At 40.5% G+C, this 20,312-nt stretch overlaps 1 protein-coding gene across 1 annotated transcript in view; it reads left to right on the forward strand.

Moving 5' to 3' along the window:
• Window positions 1-11,702: 11,702 nt before the first annotated feature.
• The window catches only part of RRP15 (ribosomal RNA processing 15 homolog), a 39,886-nt gene continuing 31,276 nt past the window's right edge, over window positions 11,703-20,312 (forward strand). The window contains exon 1 of the mRNA XM_043568187.1: window positions 11,703-11,878. Within this exon, the coding sequence (XP_043424122.1) occupies window positions 11,734-11,878 (145 nt within the window). The 5' untranslated portion in view covers window positions 11,703-11,733. The remainder of the gene's footprint in view (window positions 11,879-20,312) is intronic.

Raw genomic sequence — 20,312 nt, forward strand, 5'->3', positions numbered from 1 at the left:
TCCCTAGTAATCTCCTCTTTGGATACATTCCCGTCCTCACCTAGCTTGACCTCAGAACAGTATCTATGAAAGATGATGCTTGCTTCCTTTTTGAAACACTTTCCTCTCTCGCTTTCCTAATTTCCCAATTCTTTCTACTTTCTGGCTATATGTTTAGAGCTCCTTATCTCTAAATACTAGAGTTCCTGTCAACTGGATTGTGGCCCTCCTTTTTTCTCATTTGTTCCTGGCCATTAATAACCACCAAATTGATGCTGTCAAATTTTATACCTCGTATCTCTAGCCCTGGCCTCTCCTTTGGCATCCAATTATTTAGTCAACATTTTTACTTAGATATCAAGATCTTAAACCTAACAAGTCCAGATAGAAACAATCTTTTCTGCAAAGCTGCTCTTCCCCAGCCTTCCCTATATCAACAAATGGCATCATCATCCACCTAGATGTTAAGTAAGAAATCTAGGCATTATATTTTATTCCCTTACTTCCTGTATGCATCCAATCCATCAACAACTGTTTGTTTCCACCTCTAAAATTAACTCTTTTTATGTCCATTTAAATCTATTTCCACCCTATTCCAAGCCACCATGATCTCTCACATAGAATTTTACAGTAACCTCCTCTCTGGTCTGAGCATTTATACTCTGACTCCGACAATTTCCAACAGAACTAAAAAAGAGTCATTGAGAAATGAGTTCTGATCCTATTATCACTGTGTTAAAATCATACCAAGGCTCCTCGTTTCTCTTTGGATAAAGTTGAGTGTCTGCCATAGATATGCTTGATCTGGCCCCTTCTGACCCTTGTCACCTCTGCATGAGCTACACCTCCCCTGATCACTAGGCTTTACTCCTGCAGGCTTCTGTTTCCCAAAGGAGCTTGTTGTCTTCTTCTGAAAGAATTTCCCCCAGATTGTCACATGGCCGTCTCAATCCCACCACTCATATCCCAGCTCAAATGACATCTCCTTAAGAGTTTCTCTGACCTCTCTCCAAAGTATCTCACTCCAGCCACCCCTCTTTCCAAACCATTCTCTATTATATTATCACATTTTACTACCTTTCTGACACTTATCACTAGCTGTAGCTATTTATTTTTATTTACTTATTACTTATGTTTCACTCACATAGAATGCAAGCACCATAAGTACAAGGATCTTGTCTGTTTTGTTAGGAATCCCTAGTGCCTAATGTAGAACCTGGTGCATAGTAAGAGCTCATTAAATATTTGAGGAATAAATGACCTGCCTAGGAAGCCTTAACCCTGGGACTTTACCATTGCACAAATAGTCACCTGCCTTGGATGATGTGGCTGTTCAACTTTGGAAGGATGGAATAAAAACACCCAGCTTTAATGCCTCTTTCACTTGTGTCATTGATCCAATAGGGACACACAGGTCAAGTTTACCTGTCACAATGAGAAAGAAGTTCCTTGTATACAATTAGGATGTACTTTCTTAGCAGAAATGAGAACCTAAAAGTCTGGAGGGATCAAAGTATCCCATTTTTTCTTTTGTTTGCTTGATCATTCAGAAATGCTGGGCAAATCTTGTCATTGTTGATGGATACTGCCTAAGAGACTGTTAAATCCCATAGCGAGGTGAATTTTTAATGGAAAGGTTTTATGCAAGGTGGAATATGTCTCCTTGATGCATGATAGTACCTGTCTCACTAATGCAGGCTCTGAGACCAGGAGTCCAAGAGTAATTTGTTCAAATGAAATAAAGCCTATTCGTCTTGCCAGTACTCACCTGTTCTGTTGTTTAACACCAACCAGATGATGTAATCTGTCCCTTTCTTGTTTACAGGGATGTTTCTAAAAAGACAATCAAACATTGCCTCAGTCTGGTTAGGAATAATGAGGTGACTGCCTGGGCCTTAATTAAAGCAGAAGTTCAGTGTTGGGGGAGAATAAAGAAAGGAAAGTTATCCTCTTTTTAAGGATGTTTCAAGGGATTCGGAGACATGTATCCTTAAAAATAAAGATTGTGAGATTCAGAAACAGCCTTATGAACAAAAGGAGTCTACAATACTTGAACTTTGGAGGTAGTTCCACTTTTCCTTAAGAGAGCAAGATTCCCCAGTCTGTGAGAAAATGGAGTTCTAGTTACTTGCTTCTTAATGGATTTCAAAAGTCTTAAGACACACATGAAAAATTATTACTAGTAATTTCTTCTGTCCAAAGGGTCAATGTCCTGAGGAGACGCAGAATGCCATACACTTGTAGGCATCTAAATCTATGAGTCCCTGTCCCCCACAAAGGAAGGTTACTCACTGCTGTGTTCAGAACCTGTCGACACACGAGGATTTAGGTTCATCTTTATAGTCTCTGCACTCTGTGACTACTTTCAAACTAGAGTCCGGGAAAAAAGCCCACATTATGTTATTTGTATTAGTATTATTAATGTCAGATTACTGCTATTAACTATTTTTGCAGAGGTTTGCATTTTAGTCTTGAAGCATGGATTTATTTTTATTTTATTTTATTTCTAATTAATTATTTATTTATTTTTAAATTTACATCTAAGTTAGTTAACATATTGTGCAACAATTTCAGGAGTAGATTCCTTAATGCCCCTCACCCATTTAGCCCACTCCACCCCCCAAAGCCCCTCCAGCAACCCTGTGTTTTTTCTCCATATTTAAGAGTCTCTTATGTTTTTCACCCTCCCTGTTTTTATATTATTTTTGCTTCCCTTCCCTTATGTTCATCTGTTTCGAATCTTAAAGTCCTCATATGAGTGAAGTCCTATGAAATTTGTCTTTCTCCAACTGACTAATTTCACTTAGTGTAATACCCTCTAGTTCCATAGTTGCAAACGGCAAAATTTCATTTCTTTTGATTGCTGAACAATACTCCACTGTATATATAAACCACATCTTCTTTATCCATTCATCCATTGATGGACATTTGGGCTCTTTCCATACTTTGGGCTATTGTCGATATTGCTGCTATAAACATTGGGGTGCATGTACCCCTTCAAAATAGCATACCTGTATCCCTTTAAAACCTAGTAGTGAAATTGCTGGGTCATGGGTTAGTTCTATTTTTAATTTTTTGAGGAACCTCCATACTGTTTTCCAGAGTGGCTGCACCAGTTTGCACTCCCACCAGTAGTGCAAAAGAGATCCTCTTTCTCCACATCCTCACCAACATCTGTTGTTGCCTGAGTTGTTAATGTTGGTCAATGAATCATGGATTTAAAAAATTTTTTTTTAATGCTTCTTTATTTTTGAGACAGAGACAGAGCATGAATGGGGGATAGTCAGAAAGAGAGGGAGACACAGAATCTGGAGCAGGCTCCAGGCTCTGAGCTGTCAGCACAGAGCCTGACGCGGGGCTCAAACTCACAGACCATAAGATCATGACCTGAGCCAAAGTCAGAAGCTCAATAGACTGAGCCACCCAGGCGCCCCTTTTAAAATATCTTTTTAATGTTTATTTATTTTTGAGAGAGAGAGAGAGAGACCCAGCGTGAGCAGGGGAGGGGCAGAGAGAGAGGAAACACAGAATCTGAAGCAGGCTCCAGGCTCTGAGCTGTTAGCACAGAGCCCAATGCGGGGCCCGAACTCACGGACCGTGAGATCGTGACCTGAGCCAAAGTCGGATGCTTAACCAACTCAGCCACCCAGGTGCCCCAGTGAATCATGGATTTTAGATCAAGGGGGAATGATTTGGAAAAACAAAATCTACCTGTAAATTTATTCCACAATTGCATAGACATGAAGGCTGAAAATATTTTAAAAGTGTATTATTTAGTGTAGCCTCATCTTTTTTTTTTTTTCAAGTTTATTTATTTATTTTGAGAGAGAGAGGCAGAGAGAGAGGAAGAGAGAGAATCCCAAGCAGGCTGCATGCTGTCAGCACAGAGTCCAGCCTGGGGCCCCAGCTCACGAACTGTGAGATCATGACCTGAGCTGAAATCAAGAGTTGGACTCTTAACCAACTGAGCCACCCAGGCATCCCCCACTCATCTTTAAATACAAGAAAACTGAAACACTTTTACCTTTTTCAAGGTAAAGCAAGTTGACAAAGGTCACATAGTATATTGAGTGTAATGATTTGGGGATGCAAGGAACGGAAAACCTGACTTATTACAAACTGAACGATGATCTAATTTATCTTACTAATGGAAGGACAGATATAGGATGGGAGTACTAGTTTTCTAAGTGTCATGACAAAATATCACGGACAGGCAGCTTAAACAACATACCTTTATTTTCTCACAGTTCTGGAGGCTGCAAGGTGCCAGCACGGTGGTTTCTCCTGAGGCGTCTCTCTTTGACTTATCAATGGCCACCTTCTTATGTGTCCTCACATGGTCTTTTCTCCGCGTGCATGCATCCCTGGTGTCTCTTCCTCGTCTTTTAAAAACACCAGTCCTATTGGATTGAGGCACCCATATGGTCTCATTGAACTTTAACCATCTTTTTTAAGGCCCTATGTCCAAATATAGTCACAGTGCAGGTAGGGCTTTAACGTAAGAACTTTGGGGAACACGATTCAGCCTGTAACATGGGCTTTAGCCTCTGGTGATTTAGCAGTTCGATAAATTATTAAAGTTTAAGAAACTGCCAACTTTTTCCCCAAGTGGTCGGTCGCTTTACATTCTCACAAGCAGTGCATGAGAGTGCCACTTACTCTACATTTTCACCAAGATTTGGTGTGGTCAGTCTTCTTCATTTTAGTGACTCCAAAAGGAGTGTAATGGTATCTCATCCTGGCTTTGTTTACATTTCTTTAGTGACTAATGATGCTGAACAGCTCGTGTGTTTATTTGCTATTGCATATCATCTTTGATCAAGTGTCAGTTTAAAGAACTCCCAAAACTCCATCTTTTCCATTAAAAATTTTTTTTTTTAAATAAAGGTTGAGTTTTGAGAGTTCTTTATATATTCTGGGCACAATCCTTTATCAGACATATGCATTTTAAATATTTTCTACAAGTGTGTGGCTTATCCTTTCTTCTTTCCTTCCCACCTTCCTTTCTTCCTTTTTAAATTTTAATTAGCTTTATTTTTAGAGCAGTTTTAGGTTCACAGAAAACTTGAGAAGGCACAGAGAGTTCCCACACATGGATAGCCTCCCTGTTACCAACCAGCCAGCAACAGAATTGCCACATTTGTTACAATTGATGAGCTACATGACACATCAAAATCACCCAAAGGCCATGGTTCACACTACCGTTCTTCATTTTTGGTGTTACACAGTCTACAGATTGGACAGAGGTATAATCGCATGTATCCATATTTATGGCATCAGGCAGAGTATTCTCACTACCCTAAGGATCCCCTGTGTTCTATTCATCTCCCTCCACCCTGCCCATCCCCCAGTCCCTGGCAACCACTGATCTTTTTGTCTTCATAGTTTCTCCTTTTCCAGAATGTCATGAAGTTGGAATCACACAGTATGTAAGTTTTTCCACAAAGGCTTGCTCCTATGCTTTCTTATAGAAACTTCACAGTTATATGTTCTATGTTTAGGTCTATTTCATTTTGAATCAATTTTTATGTATGGTGTGAGGTATGAATTGACGTACAGCTGTTTTTGTGGGTTTTTTTTTTTTGCATATGGATATCCAATTATCCAAAAACATTGGTTGAAAATACTATCCTTTCTCTGCTGAATTGATTTTGTTTCTACCTTTGTCAAGAATCAGTTTTCCATATATGTGTGTGTCTATTTCCTGACTCTCCATTCTGTTCAGTTGATCTATTGGTCTACCTTGATGGCAATAGTACACCGCTTTGATTATTGTAGGGTTATAATATTAAGTCTTGAAAGCAGATAGTGCCAGTCCTTCAACTTTGCTCTTCTTTTTCAAGGTTTTTTATTTTGCTCTTCTAGCTCTTTCAAATTTTCATATGAACTTTAAGATCAACTTGTCAATTTCTACAAACGAGTCTGCCAGAATTTTGATCAGGATTGTAGTGACTCAACTGACCTGTGAACATGGTGTACGTCTTCAATTTGGAGGGTCTTCCTTAAATTTGTTCGGCAATGCTCAGTAGTCTTCAGTGCACAGGTAGGTCTTTCACACCTTTTATCCCTGTTTCACACTTTTCGATGTTACTGGAAATAGCTCAAGTTTCTCTCCTATAAGGCAACTCACCACATGTGCAAGGCTCATCTAGCCTTCTTTGAGTCACCCTGGGGGAACTGGGACTCAGAGAATTGTTAGAAAAACAGCAGATACTCTTGCTACTGTGATTTCTCTAAATAATCAATACACTCCTCCTCTCATGCTTAGGAGTCTTGTGTCTTCCACCAGCCTTCATGGCTGCTTGTTGGCTTGCAAATAAAATAAAATCTCATATCCTGTTACAGTTTCTGACATGTGCTATAGCAAATGCTCTGTGAACAGTGAGGTTTTTCTAGTCTGGCTGGTGAGAATAAGCATCATTCCTAGTCCTCTATGTGCATAGGTAACTATCACCTCTAATTCTTTTGGGTGGGTCTTTCCCTGGTCTTGGGTATTTTCTCACATGCAAGCATTGATGGGTAGTCACCTAAATTCTTGCGGGAGCCTCTTTGCAAATCTCCTGAGTTCTCTCTCTTCTCTTTGGTACTCTGCCCTGCCAATTCCAGTTGCCTTGACTTCCCTGACTCTCAGCTACATCTTTTCAGCTTGGAAAGTTTTCTGGGGTGAGTTTAAATTTCCCCTCCCCATGCCATGGTCTGGGAACTTTCCTGAAGAAGTATGCTGGGGTAAATTATGGGGCTCACCTAAGTTTGGGAAGAATTCTCACTTCTCAGTGATCATTACCTTTCATGATCTGATATCTAGTTCTCGCAAACCACCGCTCCATGTATTTTTGTCTATTGTTTGGTTGTTTCAAACGGGAGGATAAATTTGATTCTAGTTACTCCATCTTGACCAGATGCAGAAATCATATGAATTCTTCTAAGTAATCATCTTAAAATTAACTTTCTGTCTCGTTCACATCCAATTTGCTATTTTGGCTATTTTTTTAGATATATAGTTCTTTTAAGTTTATTTATTTATTTTGGGAGAGACAGAGACAGCGTGAGTGGGGGAGGGGCAGAGAGCAAGGGAGAGAAAGAGAATCCCAAGCAGGCTTTGCACTGTTAGCACGGAGCCTGATGCGGGGTTTGAACCCACGAAATCAAGAGATTAAGACCTGAGGGGCACCTGGGTGGCGCAGTCGGGTTAAGCGTCCGACTTCAGCCAGGTCACGATCTTGCGGTCGGCAAGTTCGAGCCCCGCGTCGGGCTCTGGACTGATGGCTCAGAGCCTGGAGCCTGTTTCCGATTCTGTGTCTCCCTCTCTCTCTGCCCCTCCCCCATTCATGCTCTGTCTCTCTCTGTCCCAAAAATAAATAAACGTTGAAAAAAAAAAATTTAAAAAAAAAAAAAAAAAAGAGAGAGATTAAGACCTGAGCCGAAACCAAGAGTCAGGTGCTTAACTGACTGAGCCAGCCAGGCGCCCCTATAGTTTTCAGTTTTTATATATTACATCTATTGTTCTTGTTTTTAGAACTCACTCTCATTGATTTTAAATTTGGAGAGTTGTTTGTACAATCCCAATAAATCGGTTATTTTTTCTTTTTTTCTTTTTTTTTTACATTTTGTTTCATATTTAATTCTGGAATTAATTTTAGTGTAAGATGTGAGCCTCTAATCTTATTTTTCTCTGTAAATTAATTTTACTGAAATAAGTGTTGCATAATGCCCCTTTTTTATTCATGATACTTCCTGTGTAATATTTTGTTTTTATATATTCTAGAATTTGTTTCATTTACCCTTGTTTTTTCTTTTGATTTGTACATTTTAATTACCATACCCTTGAGGCACCTGGGTGGCTCAGTCGGTTAAGCGTCCAACTTTGGATCAGGTCATGATCGCACGGTCTGTGACTTCAGGCCCCGTGTTGGGCTCTGTCCTGACAGCTCAGAGCCCGGATCCTGTTTCAGATTCTGTGTCTCCGTCTTTCTCCCTCCTACCCCGCTCATGCTCTCTCTCTTCTCGAAAATAAGTAAACATCAAACAAAAATTGAATTACCATACACTTATAATATTCTAATATCTAAACAGAGAAGCTTCACCTCAAGTCTCGTCTTTTTAAAAAATATTATTCTCATTTACTTATTTTGAATCTTAGAATTACTTTATCAAGGCATTACTCTCTGCCTCTTCTCTCCCAAAATTTATTCAAATGGGATTTGGGTTGGCATAAATAAATAACTTCACAACACTTGATCTCTCCTTTAGGAACACAATATATAATCTCAGTTTTTAAAAATTTTCCTTTATATCTCTCATTAAAGTGACACATCAAGTAAATTTTGTGATTTCTTTTCCCTTGAGATCACAGTAGGATTTAACATCACTGACAATCTCTTCTTTGGGGGAATTTGTCCCAGCGGTACTCTTCCTCCTCCTAACTCTCTATCCCCATCCCTCTTTCTTGTGCTTTCCCAAGTAGCAGTGTTGATAGTCACTAAGATATCTTCTCTCTCTTTATGGTCTCCCTTCATAGATTTTTCTCTGTGTAGAGAGCCCCTGAACTATCACTTACCCAGAATCTCTATCCACAGCCCCTGTCCAACCATTTTCGCATTCAGACCTTGACAGATAGCAGCGCCCTCTGCTCCAGATACGCTGTGCAATTACCTTTCCTCTGATCTGTTCTGTGCTCCTCAGTTTAGAGCACTTCAGTGTACTGACATCAGCCAAGCTAGAGCAAGTCACCTGGAAGAAATTATTTTATTTGTTTTCTTCCTATAAATATTGGTGTTTTAACAAGGAATCTTTCTTTTAATTCCTCTGATTCTTCCAAAAATGACTAACCCTCTATGGAACTTTCTAATAGTGCTGTAGGCAGGCAGGGACAGTATGTGGGTGCTGATAATATTTCCATCACACCACTTATTCTAGCTTTGTATCAGTCAGGGCCAATCAGGAGATGAAAATTACTTAGCAATTTAAATAGGAATGTTTAATATAAAGAATGGTTAACTATAACAGAGCATTGGAGTAACAAGGGATTGGCTAGTCAGAAATGAAGAGAATTCTAAGGGGTATAGTAACAGCAGATAAAAGGAACAGAGAATACCCCCAGAGCTGAAATAAAGCACCCAAGGAAGAAGTCCCTCACCAAACTCACACACATAACTGAGGTTCAGATCTTGTTGGAAAGGGCATAGCAGTGGCTCACTGGGGCTGAGCCAGCAACACTTGCTGGAAATTTACCCTCCAGAACTTTCTGGAAATTGCTGCCCTTTAAGGTGCCAGAGAAAATTGTTCATGGGCAGGTGTCCTGCTGGAAGTATTCTGCTATGTGATGCATAAGGGGGTTGGCTGGGGAAAGCTGCTGGCCACTAGGTACTGCTGACCACTGTACATTGCAGAAACCAGATGCTGGTTTCTGTACCATAGGAGTTTGGGGATAGAAAAGCTAAGGCAGGAGTCTGAACGGAGGATCATACTTGTCCTGGGAAGAGGGCTCCTTCTTCTTACAATGTCATTATAGTGCCCTCTACTGACAACGTCCTGCTGGTAGGCAACAGAAAAATATTTAAAGGATCTGCCTGTTTTTTCAGAGAGCAGCCAAAAAGGGTGAATGTGGCACTGAGAGGTAACAAGCTGACAACTGTCATGGGTACGTTTATACAAGGATATAGGTGACTTTAGTCATTTCCACCATACAATGGATATTTTATTTTCAAACCTTTCAATTATCTTAGTTCATTATAAGGGCAGAAATTTGTCATTTTTTAAATTTATGAATTCCAGTGCTTGCCAGAAATTTCCATTGTCTGCTCTCAGTACCTACTTGTTAAATGCACAAGTGCAACAGTATGAATAGGCAGTATTGCTCCGTGGTTGAACAGACCCTGGAGCAGACTACTTAGGTTTGAATGCGATGCTGTCACTTCCTGGCTGCATGACCTTGAGCAATTATTTAATCTTCTCTGTGCCTCAGTTTCCTCATCTTTAAAACAGGAACAATAGTACCTAGCTCACTGGCTTATTGTGAAGATTAAATACGTTAATACAGGAATCTCCCACTTAGTAGTAGTAATCCCTTTCTGAAAATCACATTTCTGCAGGAAAATCTGGAGCCTGTTTTGTGTTCCTTTTAAAAGAGAAAAAATTGAATGAATAACCATCAACCAATTCAAGCCCCCAAGCAACTTAAGTTGCAGCTAAACATAGTAAATCCCTACGTATAAATAAACCATCACATTAAGATGTAAAATGCTGACCTTCAGTAATATTGGCAAATGGTACCTGGATGCCACACCGCCTCCTTTGCGCTGTAAGCATCTTTCTCTCTCAGGTTTGCTTCCTTGCCTGCAATTTTCTTCAAGGCTTTCCCAACTTTGTTTTGAACTCAATGTAGAACAGTAGGCAAAAACAAGGGTTAAGTATGAAAGTCAGCAGGTCACAGGTGACTGAGACTGAATGGTAGATGGACACTGACCAGGATTGGGCAACTTCTCTGCCCCAGCTATATCCCAAGGGGATGTACCTCTGGAGTTGACAGCAACTGCACTTTTCAAAAGATTTATGCTGGAATTTTATCCTTTTCACCAATTGTATTTGGAATGTAACACTTCCTGAGCTGTTAAAAACAAAACAGCGTTTTATTTTAAAACGTATTGAGTTTGGGGTTATGTAAATATAATCCCCCGTCCCCCCATAAACACCAGCTGGGATGTGCGGAAATGAGAAATCTGTACTCCTTTACAGATTTTAAGTATGAAAAACCAAGAAGAGAAGACTTTATTTGGAATGTATCTGGCCTACAGAACGTGATGCCAAGTTTTACTGTCTTAGTCTGACTTATCAACGTTGTCGATAGTTGTATTGTCATTCATTAATTCACCCCCTCCAAAGATGTTTTTTGAGCACCACTCTGGGCCAGCTTTGCTAGCCTGAGGGATGGAATAGTGAATGAGCTTTGGTCCCTACTTTGAAGGAGCCAACAATTTGGGGGTGGGGGGGGGAACGGCAGGGGCAGATTGCAGTAGCTGCCTGGAGGCGCTGCACAGGCAGAGGCTGGCCTTGGGGAGAAGCTGGCCGGGGAGGGAGGCAGGAGCACCGCGTGGAAGCAAGGGATCCACACGCCACGTCCGCTCTGCGCGGTCGGAGCCAGAGCTAGGCCCGCAGGAGAGGGCGGCCTGGGCCCCGTGCCACCTCGAACCCAGGGGAAGAATGCGACATTCTATCCGTTTCGCGATTGGAAGCCACGGCGAGGGTTAATCAGAGGGAGATTATGTGATTAAGTTTTTGAGACAGATCCGGTGTGTTGCGCTATGAGTCTCTGGCGGTGGTGCCTGGGGAGAAGGGAGGATACAGATATTCTAATCGGCACCGCCGAGCACGCTTTTCTCGCTTCCCAGCTGTGGGCGCGGTTAGTAGGCCCGGAAGGGGCACTGGAGGAACCTCCTAAACCGACTTTCAATAAAGCGGCACAGAAGGGAAGCGGTGTAGGGAGGAAATCAAAGTGAACCGCTCCTGGTTGCGGCAGCGGTCCAGGGCAAGGGCGAGCTGGCCGAGGAGTCGGCTGAGAACGTACAGTCACCGATGGTTTTTCTCCCAGGAGCGGACCTCACCTGGACACTCACCAATTCACAGTCTGAGGGCCCAGTCCCGGAACTCCGGGCTAGACGGCCCCGCCCCGGAACCTTGTGTTCCCGGAACTAAATGCGGAAGTTCTTTTTGTTACCACCGGTCGCAATTCTCACGGGTCGCTTCCGGTGAGGAAAGATGGCCGCGGCCGCGCGGGACTCACGTGTGGGTGCGGGGAAAAAGCTGAAAAATTCACTGAAGAAGAAAAAGAAGATGAAAATGGTAGCCCGGGCAGTGGCTTCGGAGCTGGAAGAAGAGGGCAAAGACGCTGCCGACAGTGGAGGTAAGGTACTAGGGTTGAGCTTTGGCTGCTGAAAAAGAAGGCCCGGTTGAACTTGTGGCAAGGAGGGGATGAGAGTGGCTTTGCCGCTAGTTTTATCTCGGCGTGGCCTCGAAGGGGCGATTTGGGCCCAGTGAGAAGACGAGGAAGCGGTGTTCAGGGGGCAGACGCTTTGAAACTCCACATTCTTTTACTACACATTTCCATTGTCACTGTTATTAATGAAAACGGATGAAACTAGTGCTGACAGAAGCAAAAAGGTTACAGAGACGGAAGGCAAAAGGGAGGGGGGCCATTTGAAATTACGAGTGGGATAGGTTTCGTAGGGAAGGAGCAAAAGGCCAAAAGAGGTTAGAGGGAGGGAGGTGGTATACTTGACTTTTCTTGTGTGGTAGTTGCGTGACTCTGGGAGTTAGAGACCTGATAGCGATGAAGGAAACGAGTACGTGGTTGAAGTAGAATAAAAGTATCAGTTGAACTCTCAGAAACGCTTGCTGTTGAAAGGAAGGAAAGATACTCTGAGGCCTTCAGCCCTGATGTGACCGTGCTGCACCTCTTTACCTTCGTCCTTGGCATTAACTTCTTAGGTTACAAGAAATTACAGACAGCCCCTGACCTTCTGCGGTCCAGTTATTGCTCCTTTGTACTAGCTAGAGCTTTGCAATAGCCAGAGTTGCTCTTTTACAATGTACAGGTCATGGGAGTTATCTGCTCAAGATGGTCCAGTGGCTCCCCATCTCAGAATAACATCCAGAATCCTTAGATTGTATGGTGACCTTCAGGCCATCTTCTCTCCTAATTTCCTACTCTGCCCCCCACTAACTACTAACTGTAATCTAGCCTCATTGATATCCTTGTGATTTAACACATCAGACAGGCTCCCACACCAGGGTTTCAGCGTTCCCTGGGGCTTCACTGCCTAGAGTATTTTTCAAATGCTTGCGTGTTTCTCCCTCACTTCCTTCCATCTCTGATTCAGTGTTTTATCTGCAAGACTCGTCCCTGATCACCCTCCGCAACGTACTGCCACTGCTCTTCCTTCATCTTGCCTCCCTGCCTTCATTTTTTAACTTCTCAGGCTTTCTTTTTCTGTCTTTCCCCAATCATCTGACATATTGTGTAATTGCTCTGCATCTCTCCCAGCTGGAATGTATACTGGATTTTTCACAGAAATTTAAGTAAATGAATGGATAAACCTGGACTTCCCAAGACCAAGAAGAAGAAACTGCCATTTACTACTGCAGTCTCTAGGTAATTACACTCCTCATCCCCTTTCAAAGGAGTTGAGGAAAACGGTCCATTTGTTGAGCAGGAATTAGAAGTTGTGGTTCTGATATTTCTTGTACTCAACAGACTAGTTCATGTGGGGTTGTCAAAGAAACCCTGCATTTGAAGCAGAATGTCAGTACTGCTTACAAATTTGGGTGTCAATCAGATTTGTCTGTTCAAGTACTGAATAATTCCAAGTTAGAGCTGTTCTGACTTCTCGGTGCAGTATTGTCAATGCTGATTAGGTCCTGAGGTTCTCTCACTACTGTAGATCCATTACATTGTGGATTAAGAAAGGTCTGGGGTAATGTGGAAACCTAATTATCTGATGTAGTTGGATGACTTCATGTTGAGGATACAAAAGATGAATAAACTTCTGCTCTAGAATTATAGTCTTAGGGAAGATAGATAATAAACACAGGACTGCAATATGTTTTGAGTATTATTAAAAAGTAGTTGTTACAATCACGGTCCAATTAAAATGGTGTAAGGATGGAAACAGAAACCATATCCTGTAGAACCCAGCTTAGGCATCGCTTTCTGTCTTACATGTATTACTCAGAGTATACTCTGTTATTATTTTAACATGTCTTTCTCCTTATAGATACAGGTTTCCCAAATGCTGGAACTATGTCCTATTTATTTTCATAGGGCCTTCCTTGCATATTTTAGTATTAGGTAGATTTTCTTGTTGAATAAATGGATAAGGTGGCATTTCATCTAGGCCTTAGAAGGATGAATAATTTCCTAAGTCTGGGGGGTGGAGATGACGGTTTCCTCAGGCCTACAGGAAAAAGCAAGTACGATGGCATGCCGTCTCTTAAGATGCGTGGGCTAGTTAGGACACAATGAATTGTCTGCTATGGCTGTAGCTATTCAAAGAAGTTAAACAAGTGAAACTGGGAACAGAGGGTGAAGCCAGATTGTAAAGAGCCTTGTGTGTCATATGAAGGAGATTGGACTCTCCATTTGTAGGGAGTAGGGAGCTATTGAGAACTTTTAAGGCAGAGGATGACACATGTTTATAAATACCACTGCCGGCTCTATGGAGACTGACATGGAGTGCCAGAACCATTGATTGGCAGTTGCAAACCTGTGTCAGGGCTTGCACTAGGACAGGACTCTGAAGAGAGAGAAGGGAACCACTTGAAATGTTTTTCAGAAGGAAAACATTCAGTTTTCCAAATAACCAACTTACCAAAAAACTCGTAGCACCATAAATTTTGGGTGTACTCTAGTGGCAGAGCAATTACATAATAACAGCTGTATTTTTTGAGCATTTCGATGTACTGTTCTATGCTCCTCATAGGTGCATCAGTGCAGTTAATTCTGACAACAGCCCTATGAAATAGATATTATTTTTACTTTACTTATGGGAAACTGAGACCCAGAGAAGTTATAACCTGCTTATCCCAATACATAAGCTGATCATCGGGTTGATAAATGACAGCCATTATTGAAGTTTGGCTTTAGTGTCTACACTCTTGACCCCTACTTCTTTTCTCTTCACTTTCTGGTCTGTACCCTGTAAGTTTTGACTTTGTTGTCTCCATCAGGATTTCCTTCAGGACTTAGACTGTACCTCTGCAACAGAGGTAAATTATAAAAAGCCTTTTATTTAATAATACATTGAGTAATGTAGGTCCATTGGTTATAAGATGGCACGTCCTCCCTTTGTCTAATTCATAATTTGTTATTTAATGTAAGGATTCGCTGTTTTCCTCTCATGAAATCAGTTTCTGGAAAGGTGACCCATCTTTGGTAGTTCAGTTATTTATGTACGTGTGGCCTTAGCAGAACTAGTAAGATTTCAAAAAATTTCAGCTAATGGACGCTGAGAAACTTTAAAGGCAGAAGATTGAATTTGGCTTCAGACACATCAATGAATCAGTGTGCAAATTATAGGCTTATTAAAGTGAAGTGTACCGACTCATTTTATCAGGAAACTGAATCAGAGGCTTCTCTTTGAACTTTAATTGGATCCTAAAAATTGATAAAGATGTGCCTTATCATGAATATTTGAAAGCAAATTCATTTAGCAAGATGGTACTTAAATTTCGTAGAAAACACACAGGTATAACCCATGCATTGTTTGAACTTTTCCCTCTGGCTTTAATTTGTTTTGACACATTATGTAAGAAACATAAAAGTGTATATATACATAGATGCTTTTACCAGTGTAAAACTCTTAAGTATTGTTGTGAGACTTTGCAGAAGTTTCCTGGTTCTGATAAGAGAGTTTGTCAGCTTTGGTAACAGCAGTATCAGAATTTGGCATAGAACCTAATACATGATATAGTACTTAATATCCGTTTAGTTAGTCACTGAATAAATTAGAAGTTTCACTTACTGTGATTTTTTACACTTTTCTCTTGTAGTAGGTTTTGTTGAGGGTAAAATTAACAAAGTGTATATAATGTAAACTTACATGATAGCAAAATGATTTTAGTAAATAGCAAACTGAATTTTAGTAAATTGTAATACTTTTCAGTAGGGTTTGGAATTTGATCATAGTAGTATCACAAGTGATTACAAATCAGAGCTATGTGGGAGGTAAAATATCAATCATTATAAAGGGGGATGATGACACCTGTATCTGAGTTAACCTTAAACTGCTCAGATTTATTGAACTGATACCTTCTTGCAGGTTCTGATACAGTGTATAGTTGGTTCTTAAGTTTGTATTCTTAAAACACACACAGGCACACATAACCTCCCTAGTTAGTAAAACAAGTCAGGTGAAGACGTAAAAACAATGGTTGATGATATCAAGTATCATGCAGGGGAGGTTGATAACCTCCACCTCTGTGTTATCCTGGAACTACTCAGATTTATTGAATTGATGCAGTGTTGGAGGTTTAGACACAATGCTAACTTTATTCTTAAGCTTGTTGTCTGTTTGAAAAAAAAGGTTCTGTAGTCAGTAAATTAACCCGGGTGAAAAAAGCCTCGGTCATTATCCAGCACAATGATGCAATCAACCCCTCCCTCATAGCAGGGGCTCATGTGACTGTAACCTGGTAGAGAAGAATGGTAATTTCATGTTTTCTAAATTGTTCTGGTCATATATGTGAAAAATGGCCATATACGTCTAACACAAGACTTGATAACAATCCAGTTTAGAAGGTCCTAAGAGCTATCGCCTCATTTTTGATAAACTATAAAGCTGTATTTTAGATATAATAACCTAGCAGATAAATGTGCTTTTCATCAAACTGTAGCTTATAGCTTCCTTCATCATGTAAGTTACTTAAAAATAGCAAAGGAACACGTCTAAGAAATGAATTATATCGTAGTCCTACTTGTGTAGTTTAGCAATTTATAGGACAGACTCAGGAAACAAACTACCTCCAGGCCCTATGCTTTGGCTTGCCTAGATAGCACATCTTTTAATTTGTCTTATAGTAGAACTTTAATTTTAATTTTGGTTATTTTTATGGAAAGCTGGGATGACTTCATTTTTTTCTAAGATAAGTGCTTTAAAATTTTTTAAAACATCAATTTTGAATATTCTAAATTCAGTAGTAATTGGCAGGAAAGATCATGTGGCTTGAGCAGAACAAATGATTTACAACTAGAATGGGGAGCAGTAGTTTCAAAACTCTTGATAACTAGGGCAGTGTGCATTCTTAGGCAGACTCAGAATGGGGATGAGGAAGGGACTCTTCTGGTTGCTGAGGCTTAGAAAAAAATTTTTTTAGTGTTTAGTTATTTATTTTGAGAGAGAAGGAGAGGGAGAGCGTGAGCATGAGCATGTGAGGTGGGGAGGATCAAAGAGAAAGGGAGAGAGAGAGAATCCCAAGCCGGCAGAGCCCAGCAAGGGGCTTAATCTCAAGACTGCAAGGTCACGATCTGAGCTGAGATCAAGAATCAGATGCTTAACCAGTTTGTCCACCCAGGTGCCCCTAGAAATTTCTTTTCAATTCAAGCTTTCTTAAATTATTTAATGAATATTTTCTGTTTTAGCTCAGTACAGATTAGTCTGAGTTGAATCTTTGATTCAAAGCTTTCTAGGGCCTCAGGAATCAAACAGTTGTATTTCTCTGTCCCGTTAACTTTGTAACTTTGGACAGATTTTTAACTTTTCTAAGCTTTGGAATCATCCCCTATGTAAATAGAAGAATAAGAGCAACTGATAGAGTGTTTTGAAGATGAAATGGTAATCATAAAAAGTGTTTATTTAAATAGTATCTTGCTCCATCCGGATGCCTGGGTGGCTCAGTTGGTTGCTTAAGCATCGAACTTTTGGTTTTGGCCCAGGTCATGATCTCAGTTTGTGAGATCAAGCCCCACATCAGGCTCTGTGCTGACATCAGAGTCTGCTTGGATTCTCTGTCTGTCTCTCTCTCTCTCTCTCTCTCTCTCTCTCTGTCCCTTCCTGGTGCGTGCTCTCTCTCTCTCTCTCTTTCTCAAAATAAATACACTTTAAAAACAATAAAAATAGTGTCTTGCTCTAAATACATGTTAGCTAGTTAGAATTGTCAGTATTTTAGAGTACTTTGAAAAGTTGTGGCACATGGTGCACCTGGCTGGCTCAGTTGGTAGAGCATCCAGCTCTTGACCATGGGGTCGTTAGTTCAAGCCCCACTTTGAGTGTAGAGCTTACTTAAAAAAAAAAAAAAGTCATGGGACAGTGACGTTGATCACTTCTAAAATAAAGTCAAAATTAGTCTTCACTTGATAATTCCCTGGCACGTGCCTTATAGGCTGTAACTGAGACAGTAGATAGAATTGTAATGGAAGCAAAATTCGTTTTACCCTCTGTTTTTTGGCATCCTTTTCTTTTTTAAATTTTTTAAAATGTTTGTTTATTTTTGAGAGAGAGACAGAGACAGACAAAGCACGAGCGGGGAGGGGTAGAGAGAGAGGGAGACACAGAATCTGAAGCAGGCCCCAGGCTCTGAGCTGTCAGCATAGAGCCCTACGCAGGGCTTGAACCCACCAACTGCAAGATCATGACCTGAGCCGGAGTCGGTCACTCAACTGGCTGAGCCACCCAGGCGCCCCTTTTGGCATCCTTAAAGCTTTTCCTATCTCTCATCTCTGGTCTGTCTTCCAGGTTTTCAGTGTCCTTGTTTGCCTGGTTACTCTCTGTTATTTATTTCATGTTGACTACCAGATCTGTAGGAAGTGCTTTTCATGTGTTATCTCATTTAATCAACATAACAAATCAATGAGGTAAATCCTGTTTTCATGCCTGTTTTGCTACAAAGAAACTGAGACAAAGAGGAGACAATACTGTTGGGAAGTAATGGAATCAGGACTTAATGCCAAGTCTGTCTGATTTTATAACCTGAGCTTGTCATCCTTGAGCTGTATAACCAACTGGTCGTCCAAAGATTCCCATTCAACTCTTCACATGTCTTGTAGATTCCGGCTACCAGAGGTGTTCCTTGCTTGTTCATTTCTCCTTCTCCACAACCACATTAAAATTCTTATCATGTGTGTCTGATGTGTGTGATATGTAATCAACACTTAAATGTTTACTATGGGCTAGGCACTCTCTTAAGGACTTTATATATATTAACTCTTAATCGTCATAAACGGTATCAGATACTGAAGTAGATACTATTTTATTGCCATTTTTACAAGTGAGGACACTAAGGCAGAGAACTTAATAACCGTCAGAAAAGTCACATAGATTTATATCTGGAGTTGAGGTTGAATTCAGGCAGCCAGACTTCTGTTTTCATACTTTTAACTACCACTAGCTGATGTCTACCAAGTTTTTATGAGGGATTCTGTTTGATTTAGAGTAAATTCTAAAGGTGTGAAGTAAGTTAAATGTTAACCAATAGCCTTAATGCTCCCAGATGGTATTTGTATTTTAAAAGAACAACCTTCTTAATCCAATAGAGAAACTGTTTAAAAATAAAGTCCTAAGGTAAGTACCAAAAGGAAAAAAACACAAGAAATTTGGCCTCTTACTGGAACACACGTATAGTGCTGTAATTTTAAACTGCTTGGTTTTAATTTGGGGGTTAATGTGCATATTTTATTTCTTGGATCGTAAATCAGACCAGCTTTTTTATAAACCAGCCAGCTTTTTATACTCAGTCCTTACTTTCTAGTTCCCAGATCCGGTTTCAGCTGGTCTGAACTTGTTGTCATTTCATAAACATTTCACCTTTAACATTCCCATGCTTTTGGACGTGCTGGTTTATGCTGCCTGGAATGCCCATAATGATGATCATAATAATTTTAATTTTTATACAGGGCATTGATTCAGATCTAGGACGTTTTTGGTTCTAGATTTTAGTGATCATGCCCCCTGCCTCTTTCAATGCCCCTGGGTTGTGGAATCTTACTTCCTTGGCCTCCTCCCTTCTCTTGTCATTGAAACCCTTGCTTAACCTAAGAAGTAACTTTAATAACCTTTGTTAAAGATATCCCCAGTCACCCTTTCCTCATTACCTTTTCTTTTCCAAAAGAGCACTTACGAATTTTACAAATTGTAAAACCAAATTTTGCAGTTGGTTAATGGATTTATCGACCCTACTAAAACATGTGACTTCTTCAAGGAGAGAAACCTGCATCTAGATTTTTCACTTTCCCTTTCCTTCCCCAATGGGAAGGGGAAGGCCATTCATGAATGCCCAATAAATATTGAAGGACTGAGTCTTCTTAAAACTTTATCCCATTTCCAAAGGCTAAGGAAAGTAGCTCCCTAAATCTGGGATCAGAGACAGATGGTAAATTTGAAAGGGAGCTGGAAGTTTGGAGAGAAGGCAGCAGGAGATGGAAATGCCCATGCCTACCACAGTACCGCAGAGCTCTAACCCTGGCCTGCCAGTATGGTAGGTAGTAACCGCTAGCCACACGTGGCTTTTTAAATGTAAAGGGATTAAAAATTCAGTTCCTCAGGTGTCCTGGTCTCATTGGAAGCACTTCAGTAGATTCTAATACCTGGTGGTTAGTGGGCAGCTCCGATAGAATATTTCCATGAATGCAGAAAGTTACATTGGAACCTTTAGTTATTACTTCCAGTAAGCATTCTTTGTAGCCCTTCCTTAATTTCCAGATTTTAAAAATAGGATGTAAACTTAGAGTTAATGTTTAAGGTAACACACAAGACTTCAAAGGTCTTATATGGTGCTCCAAAGACTTATATGGTGCTGTGGATATATTCACTTAACTTCTGTTGTTAAAGATCAGTTAGTAGAAAATT

The sequence above is a fragment of the Prionailurus bengalensis genome, chromosome E4 (assembly GCF_016509475.1).
Source record: "Prionailurus bengalensis isolate Pbe53 chromosome E4, Fcat_Pben_1.1_paternal_pri, whole genome shotgun sequence".
Classification (NCBI taxonomy): Eukaryota; Metazoa; Chordata; class Mammalia; order Carnivora; family Felidae; genus Prionailurus; species Prionailurus bengalensis.